The sequence below is a fragment of the Dermacentor andersoni genome, chromosome 7 (assembly GCF_023375885.2).
Source record: "Dermacentor andersoni chromosome 7, qqDerAnde1_hic_scaffold, whole genome shotgun sequence".
NCBI classification, from domain to species: Eukaryota; Metazoa; Arthropoda; class Arachnida; order Ixodida; family Ixodidae; genus Dermacentor; species Dermacentor andersoni.
In genome coordinates this window covers 131,646,453-131,660,377 of record NC_092820.1, presented here as the reverse complement: position 1 = coordinate 131,660,377, position 13,925 = coordinate 131,646,453, and the positions used below count along the sequence as shown (strand labels likewise).

Genomic DNA, 13,925 nt, shown 5'->3' with positions numbered 1-13,925 from the left:
GTCTCTTACGTGCACCTAAATCTAACTGCCACGGTTGTTATTGCATTTCGCTCCCCACTGAATAGCGGCTGCCGCAGCGGGGTTTGAACCCGCACCCTCTTGTTGAGCTGCGCGACGTCAAGGCCACCTATAAGCTACCGCGACGGGCACAACCGCCAGCCTAAATACAAAAATCACGCAGGGGAGAACATTCGCGGCAGGAGGACGATGCAAGTCCGGTGCAAGCAAAGTGTGGAGAAGACGCAGCACGTTGTAATGGAATGCTAAGATATCCATCCAGCCACGGCCGTAGGGAACGTCCACGTTTCCAGGAGGGCTGCTTTTCGAAGCGGATGAAAGCCTCGATTGGTTAGCAGTGGCGATTTGCGAGACGCGTTTTTGAGTAATTAACGTCTTGTGAACTTAGTTTTGTTGTTGCTGGTGTGGTTTCCGCGCTGTAAAATTATGTCACGGTTCGTCAACTACAGATTGGTGCCATAACTTTCCGTGAGAATAGCTCGAAGGAAACTTTTCCTCGTATAATTTTTTCTTCTGAACCACTCAGAGCAGTACAAGACTTCAGAGGCGTGTTCTGGTAGCATTTTGAAGCACATAGCCACACGGGAGTTTCTATGTAGTTGCTTCTGTTTTCAGTGCCACTTTTCTTTTTCACTCTTGCTCTCGTTATTCCCGGGCTTATATATTACTGCAGTCATCAAATTACTGCTTCCTAGTTGTTGTTTTTTCTTTATCCAAGGTACACAATCGGCAAAATCTTCCTTCACTCGCTTCCAAAAGCGGCCGTACACCTTCAAAAGCCACAGCTATGCGACGAGGTTTGTCCGGACCCGGGGAAACACTTCCGCTACTCTCTGAGCAGCAGCAGGCACTAACCTATTGCTTCCGGAGTAAGGGAAAGCAAGACACGACATAGAAAAGAACAGTTCTCGACGGCGCTTTTTTTTTTTTTCTTGTCGCTTTCTCTCTTTCCGAAGAGCCTGATTGATGGCCTTTGCGCTTCAGCTGGGCGGTGCGGAGAACCATGACGTGGGCGCCGTTTTCTTTTTTTCCTTACGATCCTGCGCGCTGGTGGTTGACAGTGCAGCTTTAATGGATAGCATAATAAACGACTGAAAAAAGAAAAAAAGGTTCACCGCCACTGTAGAATTACATTATTTTTCGTTTTTATGCGTTCTTTTCCTTCTGTTCATTCCGGAGATAGTTTGGCCGAACGGATGAGAATAAATTGACGCGCCAAGAATGAATAACTTTTTTCTGTTTACTCCACGTCACGTTGGAACGGTATAGCCTCGAAAGCACCTCATCCGGCTGGGCTGTTTGAGGAGTTTGCTCTAGATATTGCAGAGCCGTTGATTGATGGAGGGACATCACAAAGCAACGCCTTGACTCAGAAACACATTGCACCATATCCATCAGTCCGGATTATTTTTTACAACTTAGGGTTGTTCATCCGTCACACGAGCGTATTTTTTTTTCTTTTATTCGCTCCCAACCTGTATGTGGCCGCCTTGACGAGGAATCGAACCGGGAACCTCGCACTCGGCTGTAGGACGTCATAGACCATTGAGACATCGCGATGGGCATTGGGAGCCATTTTAGGAGCTTTTCGTAAGAGAACAAGCTGTTCGTTGCTGTTTAGTGTGAATACAATCTAAAGTCTGTAGACGCAGATATGATGGGATTGCAGTTTTACTTCAAAAAGTTGGTCCATGGTCTTGAGAACGGAAAACACCGCAAAATAAATCGCAAGAAAGATTGACTCGGCAAATCGGTGCGACTCAGTAATAGCAACGAGGCTAAACCGTTTTAAATTGGTACGTGATCTCAAACAAGCTTAAAACCAGCGAGAGAAACGCATGAAAAATAAACAGGAAGTAATGGGAAGAATGCTGGACTAACAACTGAAGTTCATTGTGAGTACGCCAATCGCCAGTTAAATTCTCGAAGCCTTCCACATTGAGAAGCACTATGACGCAGGTTCGGTGTACCGTCACTAACCATAACTGAAAAGAAGTTCTCGTGTCTAGAACCATGAATGCGATAATATTGAGGGCTGACCTATGTAACACGTAGTGGCTGTAATGTTTGATGGTGGTGTAGTTGTTAGTCATGCGTCTACTCCTAAGGGTCATTTGTGTATGCCTTTCTTGCGCTGGTTTTCCACTTATAGTTGTTGATCGGTAAGATCAAACGCTCGGCAAGTCGGTGCTGTCTTTCTCCGTTCCTGTCTGATGTTTTAAGGCTGTTTTTCTGTTCTAAATGGAAATGTGTGTGATTGCATGTGTCTGATTGCTTCGCGTTCTCGATAGGCGCTCTCGATTTCGCTTTAAACTTCCGTGGTAGGTTTCTCGAGGCGCGCCCTCTGCGAGAACTTAGCAACAGCGTTGGTAGTCCTGCGCCATACTACGAAACCGCTTTTATAGTCTTCATCCTGGACATTCGCTTTGACCAGACGCTCCAGTTAACTGCCGCTGTGTGTGGACGTTTACGGCTGTGGGTCTTTGCGCTTGCGTGTCATCGCGTGTACCACCCTCATCGATGATATGATCTGGGGTGGCATTACGGGCACGTGGGCAGGCACGTAGCTCTATTATTGACCCTAAGTGTAGGTCTATCATCTCGGCATTAAATTGTCTGTGGTCGAAGTAGGCAGCAGAAGGCGGCGATACCTTCGAAAGCTATAGTACACGCAGTTTTTTTTTTTTTTTTTTATGCGCCAGCCTAAGCGTTCGTGCGAACCAGACGTGGGTTGTGAAGTACGCCGCGTTCCGGAGCTCACTTCATGTCGACGTTTATTTCGAAGAAAGACGGAGCGTAAAAGAACGCGTGATCTCGGCGCTGTTGGAATCGCACCGCTGGCACGAGTTGTTGGGGTCTCGGTGCTGACGCCCGTTATTGCCAATGGGTCGCAAGCCCCCAAGGGTAGCGTTGGCCTGGCGGCCTGGGGCACTGGAAGCATCTGAAGGTCCCGGCAAAGCAAGAGAAGACTGGTAACAGAACAACTTGTTTATTCTAACATAGCAAAAGAGCGGCCGGTCAGGTCGACCGAAGTGGAGAGACGGGAGAGCACGTAACTCAACAGTACAAATCGGAGCCTCTCTCCTGGCATCCGGGGGCAGCTGCTCTTATACTCTCGGCGTCGCGGTCCAAAAGGGAAGGTCACGGGATGCTGTTCACGACAAGCGAGGGCACACACACACACACGCACACACGAAGACACGTGGCACTGAAACACGCCTGGACACGCTTGGCGGGTAGGCGTTGCGGCGGCGTCGGACGGGCCAAAATGTCCGCCGCTTTGAACAAAGCCCCGGCGTCCGTTGCATCCGCGCCGGCATTACCGCGCGTTGTAGGCGAAACGTAACAGACCGCCCCGCCGGGGGAAGGAGATCCCGATGGTCAGGGGACTGCATCCGCTGTCCGAAGGGATGTCGCTCGATGATGCTCATAACCGAAGTTGGGCGTCCTTGGGCGTTTCTTGAGCGCAGCGCACAGAGAAGGGCTCGTTCTCACGTTCAGGTGCACACAGGACACTGCAAAGTGACTTCGGGAGAGTTGACATTTTTGTTCTCGTTTCCGGCAAGCGTTAGAACCACGCCAAAAGTCAACCGCTCAGTCAGCAAGCACGGCACAACCCTCACTAAGCCCTGCCAGGCTCTTTCCCCTTTTATACTGCTGCCTAGTTCCTTACAGTAGTTTAGCAGCACTCAGAACGCGTCCACAAATCGGAAAATTGCACTAGAAAGCACATCATCACTTTGAAACACTACACAAAAGCAATAGGTTAAAAATCCTGCCTCAGGAAGAAAAACATCAGTAACAAGCAATTTTGAGGCTGATTCCCACGTTAGGGGCTTCGACTTAAGCCATCGGCGTTACCGTTGAGACTCCCCTTTTTGTAACGCACCTCAAAGGAATATTGTTGCAAAGCGAGGCTCCAGCGCAGGAGGCGGCCATTTTTGGGAGAGATGGTCTGCAGCCATTGGAGAGGGCAGTGATCCGTTTCAATGATCAACCTCGAGCCGGCTAGGTAACATGACAATTTCTGAACGGCCCACACGATACACGCACACTCTTTCTCGGTGGCGCTATACGCCTGCTCACGACTCGTCAGCTTACGACTAGCATACAGGACGGGGTGTTCTACTTCTCCATTTTCCCGTTGGCACAGTACAACGCCCATGCCTCGCTCACTAGCATCAACGAACGAACCCTTTTGTGTAGTCGGGCGATCGTAGCACAGGCTGGCTTGTTAGGGCGCTCTTTAGGGCGCTAAAAGCGCTTTCCTTCGTCTCATCCCAGACGACCGTTTGCGGCTCTGTCTTTCTTAGAGCATCCGTCAAGGGAGCCGCGATATCAGAGTACCTGGGGATGTACCTCTGATAGTAGCCGGCGACACCTAAGAACGACCGAATATCGGTCTTCGTACGCGGTTGCGGGAAGTCTCGCACAGCGGCCACCTTTATTTCAGAGGGGCGGCGTCGACCCCGACCAATCACGTGTCCGAGGTAGACAACCTCGGCCTGTGCTAACTGGCACTTGGGAGCCTTGACTGTCAAGCCCGCATCGCGCAGGCGGGTTAGCACTGCCCGCAAGTGGGCCATATGCTCAGGCCAGGATGCGGAGAATATCGCTACGTCGTCTAGATACGGTAAAGCGAATTCTTGCTGTCCCCGCAACACTTTATCCATGAGGCTTGAAAAGCAGTATGGCGCGTTCTTCAAACCAAAACTCAAAACTTTAGGACGGAATGTCCCCATTGGTGAAATGAACGCCGCATACCTACTAGCCTCTTCTGTAAGTGGAACCTGCCAATAACCCCTGACAAGATCTAGGGTGGAAATAAACTGAGCGCTACTCACTCTCTCAAGGCGCTCCTCGATGTTAGGGATCGGATAAATTTGATCCTTAGTGATGGAATTAAGCCTGCGGTAGTCGACGCAAGGACGAGGTTCCTTGCCCGGTACCTCAACTAAAATCAAAGGGGAGGTATAATCACTCTCACCCGCTTCAATAACACCCAGCTGTAGCATTTTCTTTACCTCAGCCTCCATAATATCGCTCTGGCGGGGTGACACCCGGTACGCCTTGGATCGTACTGGCTCTGGGGAGGTAAGTTCTATGTCATGAGTAAGGACAGAAGTCCTACCAGGCCTCTCAGAGAACAGACCTTGAAACTCTTGTAAGAGCTGGTGTAGTTCGGTTTTCTGCTCAGGCGACAGCGATGCTTTACTTATTAAGTCACTAATGACTTGATCGGTGTCTTTCCTGTTTGTCACTGAGCCTAGTCCCGGAAGCTCGACCGGAAGCTCTTCTAACTTTCCCGCATCGGGAATTTCCTCTCCAGTATCTGGTGCCTTTAACGCTACAGGCTCAATTTTATCCCGTTCGGGCGTGCTCTGAATACTAGCTTGCTGCGCCTCTGACCCTTTCTCATCGTTCAACAACGTCGGCCCCGCAACTACCGCCTTTGCAGCGAGCTCCCGAACCTTCGATCTGGTTAAGGTCTGAACGCTAGCCTCACCAAACAAAAGCCCCTTCTCGCGCAGGAGGTGATCGGACCTGTTCGAAAATAGGTACGGGTACTGGGGGGGCAGCATAGATGACACTGCGGCCTCCGTCTCAAGTGCTCCGAAAGGTCCTTCAATAAGCACTTTTGCTACCGGCAGACACACGCTATGAGCTTCCACTGCTTGCTTGATCCATGCGCACTCGCCCGTGAACATATCGGGTTCTACGTAAGAGGGGTGAACTACATCCATTGTAGCTGCGGAATCGCGAAGCACTCGGCACTCTTTCCCGTTCACGAGGAGGTCTCGCATGTAAGGCTCGAGAAGCTTCATGTTCTCGTCAGTGCTGCATATAGACAAAAACACGACTTGTGTTTTTGTTTCTGGACACTGCGCCGAAAAGTGACCCGGCTTCTGGCACGTATAACAAACGCGCGCTTGCCTCGTCTCGAACCGCTTTCTGCGTTCGGCTTCGGTTGCCGCCGTCTCCTTACGTTCGGTCGGACTGCTTTCACTCGCATCCGCACTACGTGTATCCCCCTTTGCTCTCATGGGTGTGAACTTTGGCCTCTCAAACTTGGAGCCAAATTCACCCTTTTGACCGTCCTTAGCTCCACGAGCCCGACGCGTCACAAACTCCTCGGCTAACTCCGCGGCTCTAGCCACCGTACTAACGTCTGGCCTATCCAAGACCCAGTACCGCACGTTCTCAGGTAACCGACTATAAAACTGTTCTAGCCCGAAACACTGCAGAACTTTCTCGTGGTCACCAAACGCTTTCTCTTCTTTGAGCCACTCCTGCATGGTTGACATAAGCCTGTACGCAAACTCTGTATATGACTCACTTCTGCCTTTCTCATTTTCCCGAAACTTCCGACGGAACGCCTCCGCTGACAGCCGGTACTTTTTTAGCAGACTCGATTTCACTTTGTCGAAATCCTCTGCCTCCTCTCTCTCCAAGCGAGCGACTACGTCGGCCGCCTCGCCGGGTAGCAAAGTGAGCAAGCGCTGTGGCCACGTTTCCCGAGAGAACCCCTGCTTCTCGCACGTTCGCTCAAAGTTAACCAGGAACAAACCAATGTCCTCTCCAAGCTTAAACGGCCGCATCAGGTCAGTCATTTTGAACAATACTCGTTCTCCTGCACCGTGTGCCTGACTTCCATTACGAGCGCGTTCCATCTCTAACTCGAGACGCTTCATTTCCAAAGCGTGTTGACGGTCGCGCTCTTCTTTTTCTTTCTCTTTTTGTTCTTTAAGTTCGCGCTCATCTTTCTCTTTCTGTTCTTTACGTTCGCGCTCATCTTTCTCTTTCTGTTCTTTAAGTTCGCGCTCCTGTTTCTCTTTTTGCTCCTCCCTCTCCTCAATGGTCTCAAGGCATTCCGACAGCTCGTCATCCTCAGCTTCTAACTCAAGAATAGCCCTTAGCAGTTCTGGTTTTCTGAGTTTGTCTGAGACATCCAGACCCAACTCTCTCGCAAGCTCCAGCAATTTCGGTTTGCGCAACGACTTCAAATCCATGGCTGCTCTGAATGCTGCTTTCTCTACTGCCTACTATTGTCTTGCCGCAAACTAACCCGGCAGCAACGACAACCACAATTACCAGCTCTGTTTCTGACACTAACAAAAGCCTGGCAAAACTCAGAAGAAGAAAGTCCCGCACTCACCAAACCTCGCAGCCAAGACTTCAGCGCAGTCGTTCCGCTGCAGGCAACCAGTCATCACACAGGGCTCGTTGCACTGCTCCCGGATGGTCGTTGAGCTGCTCAGCATACAGTCAACCGCATCTCTTCGCTGCTGGCCTCCGTTGTCGCGATCTCACCGCTGGCAACCAGATTGTTAGAATCGCACCGCTGGCACGAGTTGTTGGGGTCTCGGTGCTGACGCCCGTTATTGCCAATTGGTCGCAAGCCCCCAAGGGTAGCGTTGGCCTGGCGGCCTGGGGCACTGGAAGCATCCGAAGGTCCCGGCAAAGCAAGAGAAGACTGGTAACAGAACAACTTGTTTATTCTAACATAGCAAAAGAGCGGCCGGTCAGGTCGACCGAAGTGGAGAGACGGGAGAGCACGTAACTCAACAGTACAAATCGGAGCCTCTCTCCTGGCATCCGGGGGCAGCTGCTCTTATACTCTCGGCGTCGCGGTCCAAAAGGGAAGGTCACGGGATGAAGGTCACGGGATGAAGGTCACGGGACGGCGGAGCATGAGCCCACGACGGCGCGCACGGTCGAGCCGAGAGACCTGCTGAACCGAGTGCAGTGACGCATCGCCAACCCCCCCACACGACGGCGCGAACGGTTGAGCCGAGAGACCTCCAGGCTCCTCATTCGGGGAACTCCGCTCCCCGGCTGCCGCGCTTTGACAAGCGAGGGCACACACACACACACGCACACACGAAGACACGTGGCACTGAAACACGCCTGGACACGCTTGGCGGGTAGGCGTTGCGGCGGCGTCGGACGGGCCAAAATGTCCGCCGCTTTGAACAAAGCCCCGGCGTCCGTTGCATCCGCGCCGGCATTACCGCGCGTTGTAGGCGAAACGTAACAGCGCACAGTCCACACGTCATCGTACCATTGACGCAAGAAGTGCTGTTTCATTTCAAAGACAGATGGAGAAACCGGAAACTCTTGTGTTCATAAAGCGATGGCTGAAGAGATGTACTGCTCGCTTGAAGGCAGAGAGAATGGCGCACTATTGTCAGCTTCTATGATGACGTTTCAGAAACGCACGCATGCACAGGTGTTTTGCGATCGCGCGCTTTAATAAGGAGTGTGGGCTGCTGCTATCACCCTCCCGCATCGCAGAAGGATTTGCCGGCCAGCTGCCATATATGAAACCTTTCAGGTGAATGTGATAAATACCTGTCGCGTTGGTTCAGTGACTAGGACGTTCTGCTGCTACAAGCAAGAAGTGGAATTTCCGATTCCTGGCCACAATGACCGCGTTCCGATGGACGCCTAGCAGACACCGCCTGTTTTCCTTTATTTCTTCATTGTCGGGGTGAACGCCAGTGTGCACTACTACCCTAGCTACACAGCTCTATAGTCGGTGACAACAAAAGAATTTTACGAACAAGCTCCACCCACAAAAACGCAGTGCGCACCGGGCTTTCACATTTGAAAGTCGAGCCTGCTGTTTTGCTCACGGCGTGATGAACTTTCTCTGCTAATGTAAACACTAGGCTAACCGGAAAGTAATAGGTAGTTGCTTCACGTTAGAACGTTAGCTATTGCTGAGCTGTGATATCAGGATCAAACATATTTGCCCTAGTCGTTCAGGTTTCATCCTGAAACCTGTGGCGCCAAGACCGGTCTGTACGGACAGCATAGTTGTTTCAAACACACGAAAACGCATGACGTCAGGCAATTAAGCGAAGCGAATTCGTTGCCGCATCTATGCAAATAGTCTTCATGTTGGACACCGTACATATAAACTTGTAATTATTATATTGTCACCGGCTATACCACCCAGCTCACGAAATGGTTTTAATGAAAAGGATTATATATGGTTCATGGTCATTCTCTACAAAACCAATCATGCCTTGCCTTATGTAGATGTGAAATGGATTTGAGCGCTTAATTTTTTTACGCTGAAATGCCGCCACCTTTTTCTCCCCCCTCTGTGCGCAGATGAATGCCGAGCTGCGTAAGGAGGAGTTCGCCAAGTTGCTCGAAGAGCACGCCCAGATCGTCATGGAGATCAACAAGGCCGAGAACAGCCTCGCATAGCCGGTGATGGCCAGAGTTTCTCCACTATTTACCGCCACCATTGCCACTTCCGCCGCCCGCGCCACTCCACGGCCTGCGGCCGTCGCAGAGCCACCACCTAGGCCACTGTAGCACCACCGGACGTCCGGCCCTTGTCTCCCGCAAGAAGCCGCGGCAGAAGGCAGCCTGCTAGAAGGACGTCTCGTCACAGACCGTTTGTTTCCCCGTAGCGGCTGTGGTGTTTTTAAAAGAGAAACCCTGGGTTCTGTAGCGGGGGACATTTGTTAACTAGCACACCTGCGGTGTTGAGTAGAGGTATAGGCGCATTGCCAAGCGCGTCGGCACGTCTTGTTCCGTTCTAAAACTAACTTTGCATAGTGAGAGTCGGCTGTTAGTAATCGCACTTTTCTATAGTTAACAGGCTGACACGGCGGCTTCCCTTCGATTTTCTTTTTTATTTGTTTTTTCAATTCGAAATTTCCTAGGTGGCCGTAACTTGTCTATACTAGATACTTCCGACTACTCTTCCTTTCGCTAGGTGCTAGTACTAATTGGCCCAGAACAGTGTCGTGTGCACAATCGTTACTCCTAACTTTAGTTACGGGTGCAACACTTGTAGGCAGCATTTTATCTGCGCCGTCAACCCAACATGACCCACACCGAACCCACTGGACACGGAGAGAAAGGTGGTAGCCTTCCGTTAAGTGAAAGCGACAGTCTGCTGCCGCCGTGTGCGAAACGTACCATGATAGCCCACTGTTTAAAAGCAATGGCTGCGGCGAACGCAAACGAGCGCTATACTGACGTCTGTGCGATGTTCTGCAGCGCACTAGCTATAGCCAATCCGTCTGCACTCGCGTAGTAAGAAGCCAGATGTGCGCACTGTCTTAAATGGGTGATGACCTCTTCGCGTACTTTGCGCGGAGATGTGCAGCTTTGATCAGAAGAAACACATTTGAACCCGAGTAGAGCACATTCATTTCTGATAAGAAGTTACCGGGTGTGAAAAATGAAGGGTACAATATAGCCTGTTTCCTCTGAGAGTGGTTGGCGCTCGCGATTAGACTCAAAGTATCAGGAACTTGCATTTCTTGCGCAAGTAACAGACGTCACCTTCCATCGATGTCGGACAGTTCGCGTCGTCTGGCACTGATGTCGTGACGTCCTTTGCTTTCGTCTGCGTCGTTACGTTGTCGTATGTAGTCGCGAGTCTTTGCGACGCGTTAGTTTTTCTGGCGCTGTCCGGCACTCGTAATTGCTCGTCGCGAGAATTGCAAAACTTAGTCGGCAGTTTAGAAGGCTGTCGCGTATTTCTCGCCAGAGGAAGCCTGAATTAGGTGTATGCAGATAAGTTCACCCGCTCCTCTTTCGTCGCCGTATCTACGAACATATTTAGGTTGATCACAAATGGAACGTGTGGACCGGTTACATTGTGTTTGCACATATATAACTAGGGCTTCGCGGGCACAAATATCTATTCGTGCCCTCGATACTCTTGTCAGAAGGAAGCAACCATGCACGCACCCCTTTTTTGTCGCAATCTTATCATCGTTGATAAGCAGCAGCACCATGAGTGTATTCCACACGACTGCTATCGTCGAATCTGCGATAAATGACCTCCGATCCGAAGGCTCAAGCCAGTCTACACCGCCGGCGCATTATTGTGCTGACCTATCGACTGCGAACCTTTCCTTGACGTCAAGCTAGTTTCAACCGAGTCTAGGAAAGGTCAACGTCCTTTGAGGACGTTCAGTGGTTCATTTGCATAGCCTGCGAATGCTGTTCTCTTGTTCACACGGCCACAATCACATTCAGATTCTGCAGGCGTCGCTGGCTAATCGTCTTTTTTTTTTTTTCGTTTGCAGTTTTTTTGGAGTATACTTTGTCCTCTGAAGCCAAGTGTTTGCTTGGTTTCGCTTCGCGTTTTGGCCGCCAGGGCGCTTCATATCATTTTTCCTCCAGGGAACACGGAGGCTGATAACCGCAATTTCTGAAGTCGTCGCAGGGGTACAAAACGGGCACACCATTTAAGCCCTGTCCTTGCTGTGAACTTCTTGAAACGAGACGTGTCGGTCCTGCACCACGTAATGCTCAGGCGTTGTATTTAAAGCGGCACAAATGTGATGTTCTCATGAGCTGTCCGGATGACGAAGGTTGCAGATCTATATATATATTTTTTTTTCGTCTCTTCCTCCTTCGTGCCGGACCCCTGTTCAGCTGTTTCGTGCGATTACTTTGGTTGTAACGTGTGCGTTTGTTTCGTTCAGAAATATTGTAATTTTCTTCTACTTTGCTGCTTTTGAAAACTATGGTTGTGTGCTCTGCGAGATTTCCTTGGTGTTCGGTAGCGCTCTTGTAGCTGTGTACATAGCTTTACAAAAGTTGTAAGCCGTCTGTTGTACATTTCCTTCATTTTAATCCTTTTTTTTTCCGACGTAGCGGACACGGCGTCCGGTCGTGTTCACCGTACTCGTATAGATGTTCTATAGAGGCGTCGTTTCTATTTTCTGAACATATTTTTTATTCATTTTGGCCTCTGTGGTAACCGGCGTCTGTGCAACATGTGAACATTTGTGATGTCAAACGGTTATAAAAGCGATGCTTGTGTAAAGTGATGTTCGTGCTGTATTCTTTATGTGCACAACCAGTAGAATCATGACAGAAGGCCGTGGCTTTCTACGGAGGTGACCATTTTTCTTTTCTTGCTGCTTTGCGGCGTGTCCTTTGCAGTCATATAGATATATATTTGGGATGCGGGACTGTTGTCACTGCTTCATTAGAGATATGCAGCATAGCGGATACGTTTATTGAAGCTCAGGGGGGCGAGGGGGGGGGGGGGGGGGAGGGTTGGAGGCATACCGGAACGGAAGCACCTTGGGACATTATGATAGACTATGACACGCTAGAAAATATTTCGTATTGTACAACTACTCTCTCCTGGAAACAAACAGAAAAGCATTTGGGGTGATTATTTGCAATCAGACGAGTCTGACATAACGGTCATTAACAATCTGCTCTTTCGTCCAACACCGCGTAGCCAGCAGGCGCCACTGGCAATGCTACTGGCATCGTCTGCATTCCGGTATTTGCCTGCGCCCGCAATAATGTCTCCGCTGTGCTGAAACTCTACAAATATGTCCGCGCTTGCAGTACGTGGTGTTCGAACACTCGCATTTGGCCGCCGAAATGGTGTACCGCTTTGATGCGTGGGGCTGACGGGGGTGTCTCGACGAACCGTTTTGCCGAGGTCGTGTGATTTTGCGAGACGCGGTGGCGTCCGTCGCGAAGAAGCCGCTCGGTGGGTGAACAGTTCCAGTTACGTTTCGCGCAAGCAGCAGGCGCCGTTTCTTAGTTTGTATTGTTTAACTCGGCGCGCGTGTGAGAATTTAACTTCCTGAAATCTATTCTATCAGTTTCTGTAAGTCTTTTCTTTTTCTGTTCCTTGTTTTGTCACGCGTGACTATGCTGTTGTCTGCTAGGAAACTTCGTCGTGTATGATGTGAACTTTCAAATTCCCCGTAAAGTACCCTTCAATGCGCCTGACTTACGAGAATCGTGGCGAGAAAATAAAAGAGCTTCAAGCAGGGATGCTCATTCCGGACACCGAGCGCGCCTTGTCCCTCGCCGCAGTTCTCCGAATTTCGAGCTGGATTTCCGCTTCGTCGCTTGCTTGTCCCGACGCAAAAAGTCAATTCTCTTGAAACTTGTCATCAAATTCGTGCTCGAGAACAATTAACTTGCCTCGCGCGCGTTTTCTGGCCACTGACATTTAATAGCTAAGGTTCAGACGCATCACTTGAGCTGACTTAGAGGAAAGGACGTTCGTTAAATTTAGGTCGGCTCCTGCGTCATGGTATACCATTAGATTTTCACTGAAGAACAACGAACGCAGTGCACGTCGCCCGGTAAAAAAAAAAAGAACGAGAAAAGTTGGAACTTTACGGGGTGTTTTACTTTTCACATTGTCGTTGCCAGAGTGCGAAGGGTCGTTCAACTTTCACGCTGTGTAATTTATGCTCTGTCCTCTTTGTTATTTAAGTGAGAAACAAAACCAAAGCGAGCTGTGTGTGTGTTTCACGCACAGTTCAATAGCAGCGAATGTGATGATGTATCCGTAAGAGAAGCCTGTTTTGTATAGACTTTGTATGCGTTTGTTCATAGGTGTGTATCTTGTGATTTCCTGTTTATACATAAAGTGTCTTCACACCCACACTTGTGTTGGCTTCTTTGTTTCATTTTGTCTCGCTTTCTAATGCGGAGCACTCCTTGCCTCGTTCCTGGCGCTTTGCGGTAGGTAGGCAGGTGCCTGTCTGCCCTCGCTTTCAAGAAAAAAAAAAAAAGTAATGCTTGGCCGATGCTGGAATCGAACCTTGGCCGTTCGTAACAACATCCCGTTGCTCTAACCACTGGGTCACGTCCGCATTTTTTTTTCTTTATTGCCGGCTTTGACATACACAAACAATACACAAAAGATAAAACATGGGAACAAAGATTTTGCTGGCACGACATATTAAACTTTTTTTTCAATGCTACCAGTTTATCTAGCATCTCAATCCTAGTTGGCTGTTCAGGGAGTGCCAGATGGACATCCCTGAATCGTACTACAGCTTCAATGAAATGATCGCGTGTAGGTCGCGAATTGACATTGGCATTGCTGAACTGCGTTCTAGCTTTTCACAAACTGTGGAGGCCCAGGATCATTATAGCGT

At 49.9% G+C, this 13,925-nt stretch overlaps 1 protein-coding gene across 1 annotated transcript in view; it reads left to right on the top strand.

The window, feature by feature from the left end:
* Positions 1-13,428, top strand: part of LOC126533805 (uncharacterized) — an 82,909-nt gene extending 69,481 nt beyond the window's left edge. The window contains exon 6 of the mRNA XM_072289525.1: positions 9,139-13,428. Within this exon, the coding sequence (XP_072145626.1) occupies positions 9,139-9,237 (99 nt within the window). The 3' untranslated portion in view covers positions 9,238-13,428. The remainder of the gene's footprint in view (positions 1-9,138) is intronic.
* Positions 13,429-13,925: the final 497 nt, after the last annotated feature.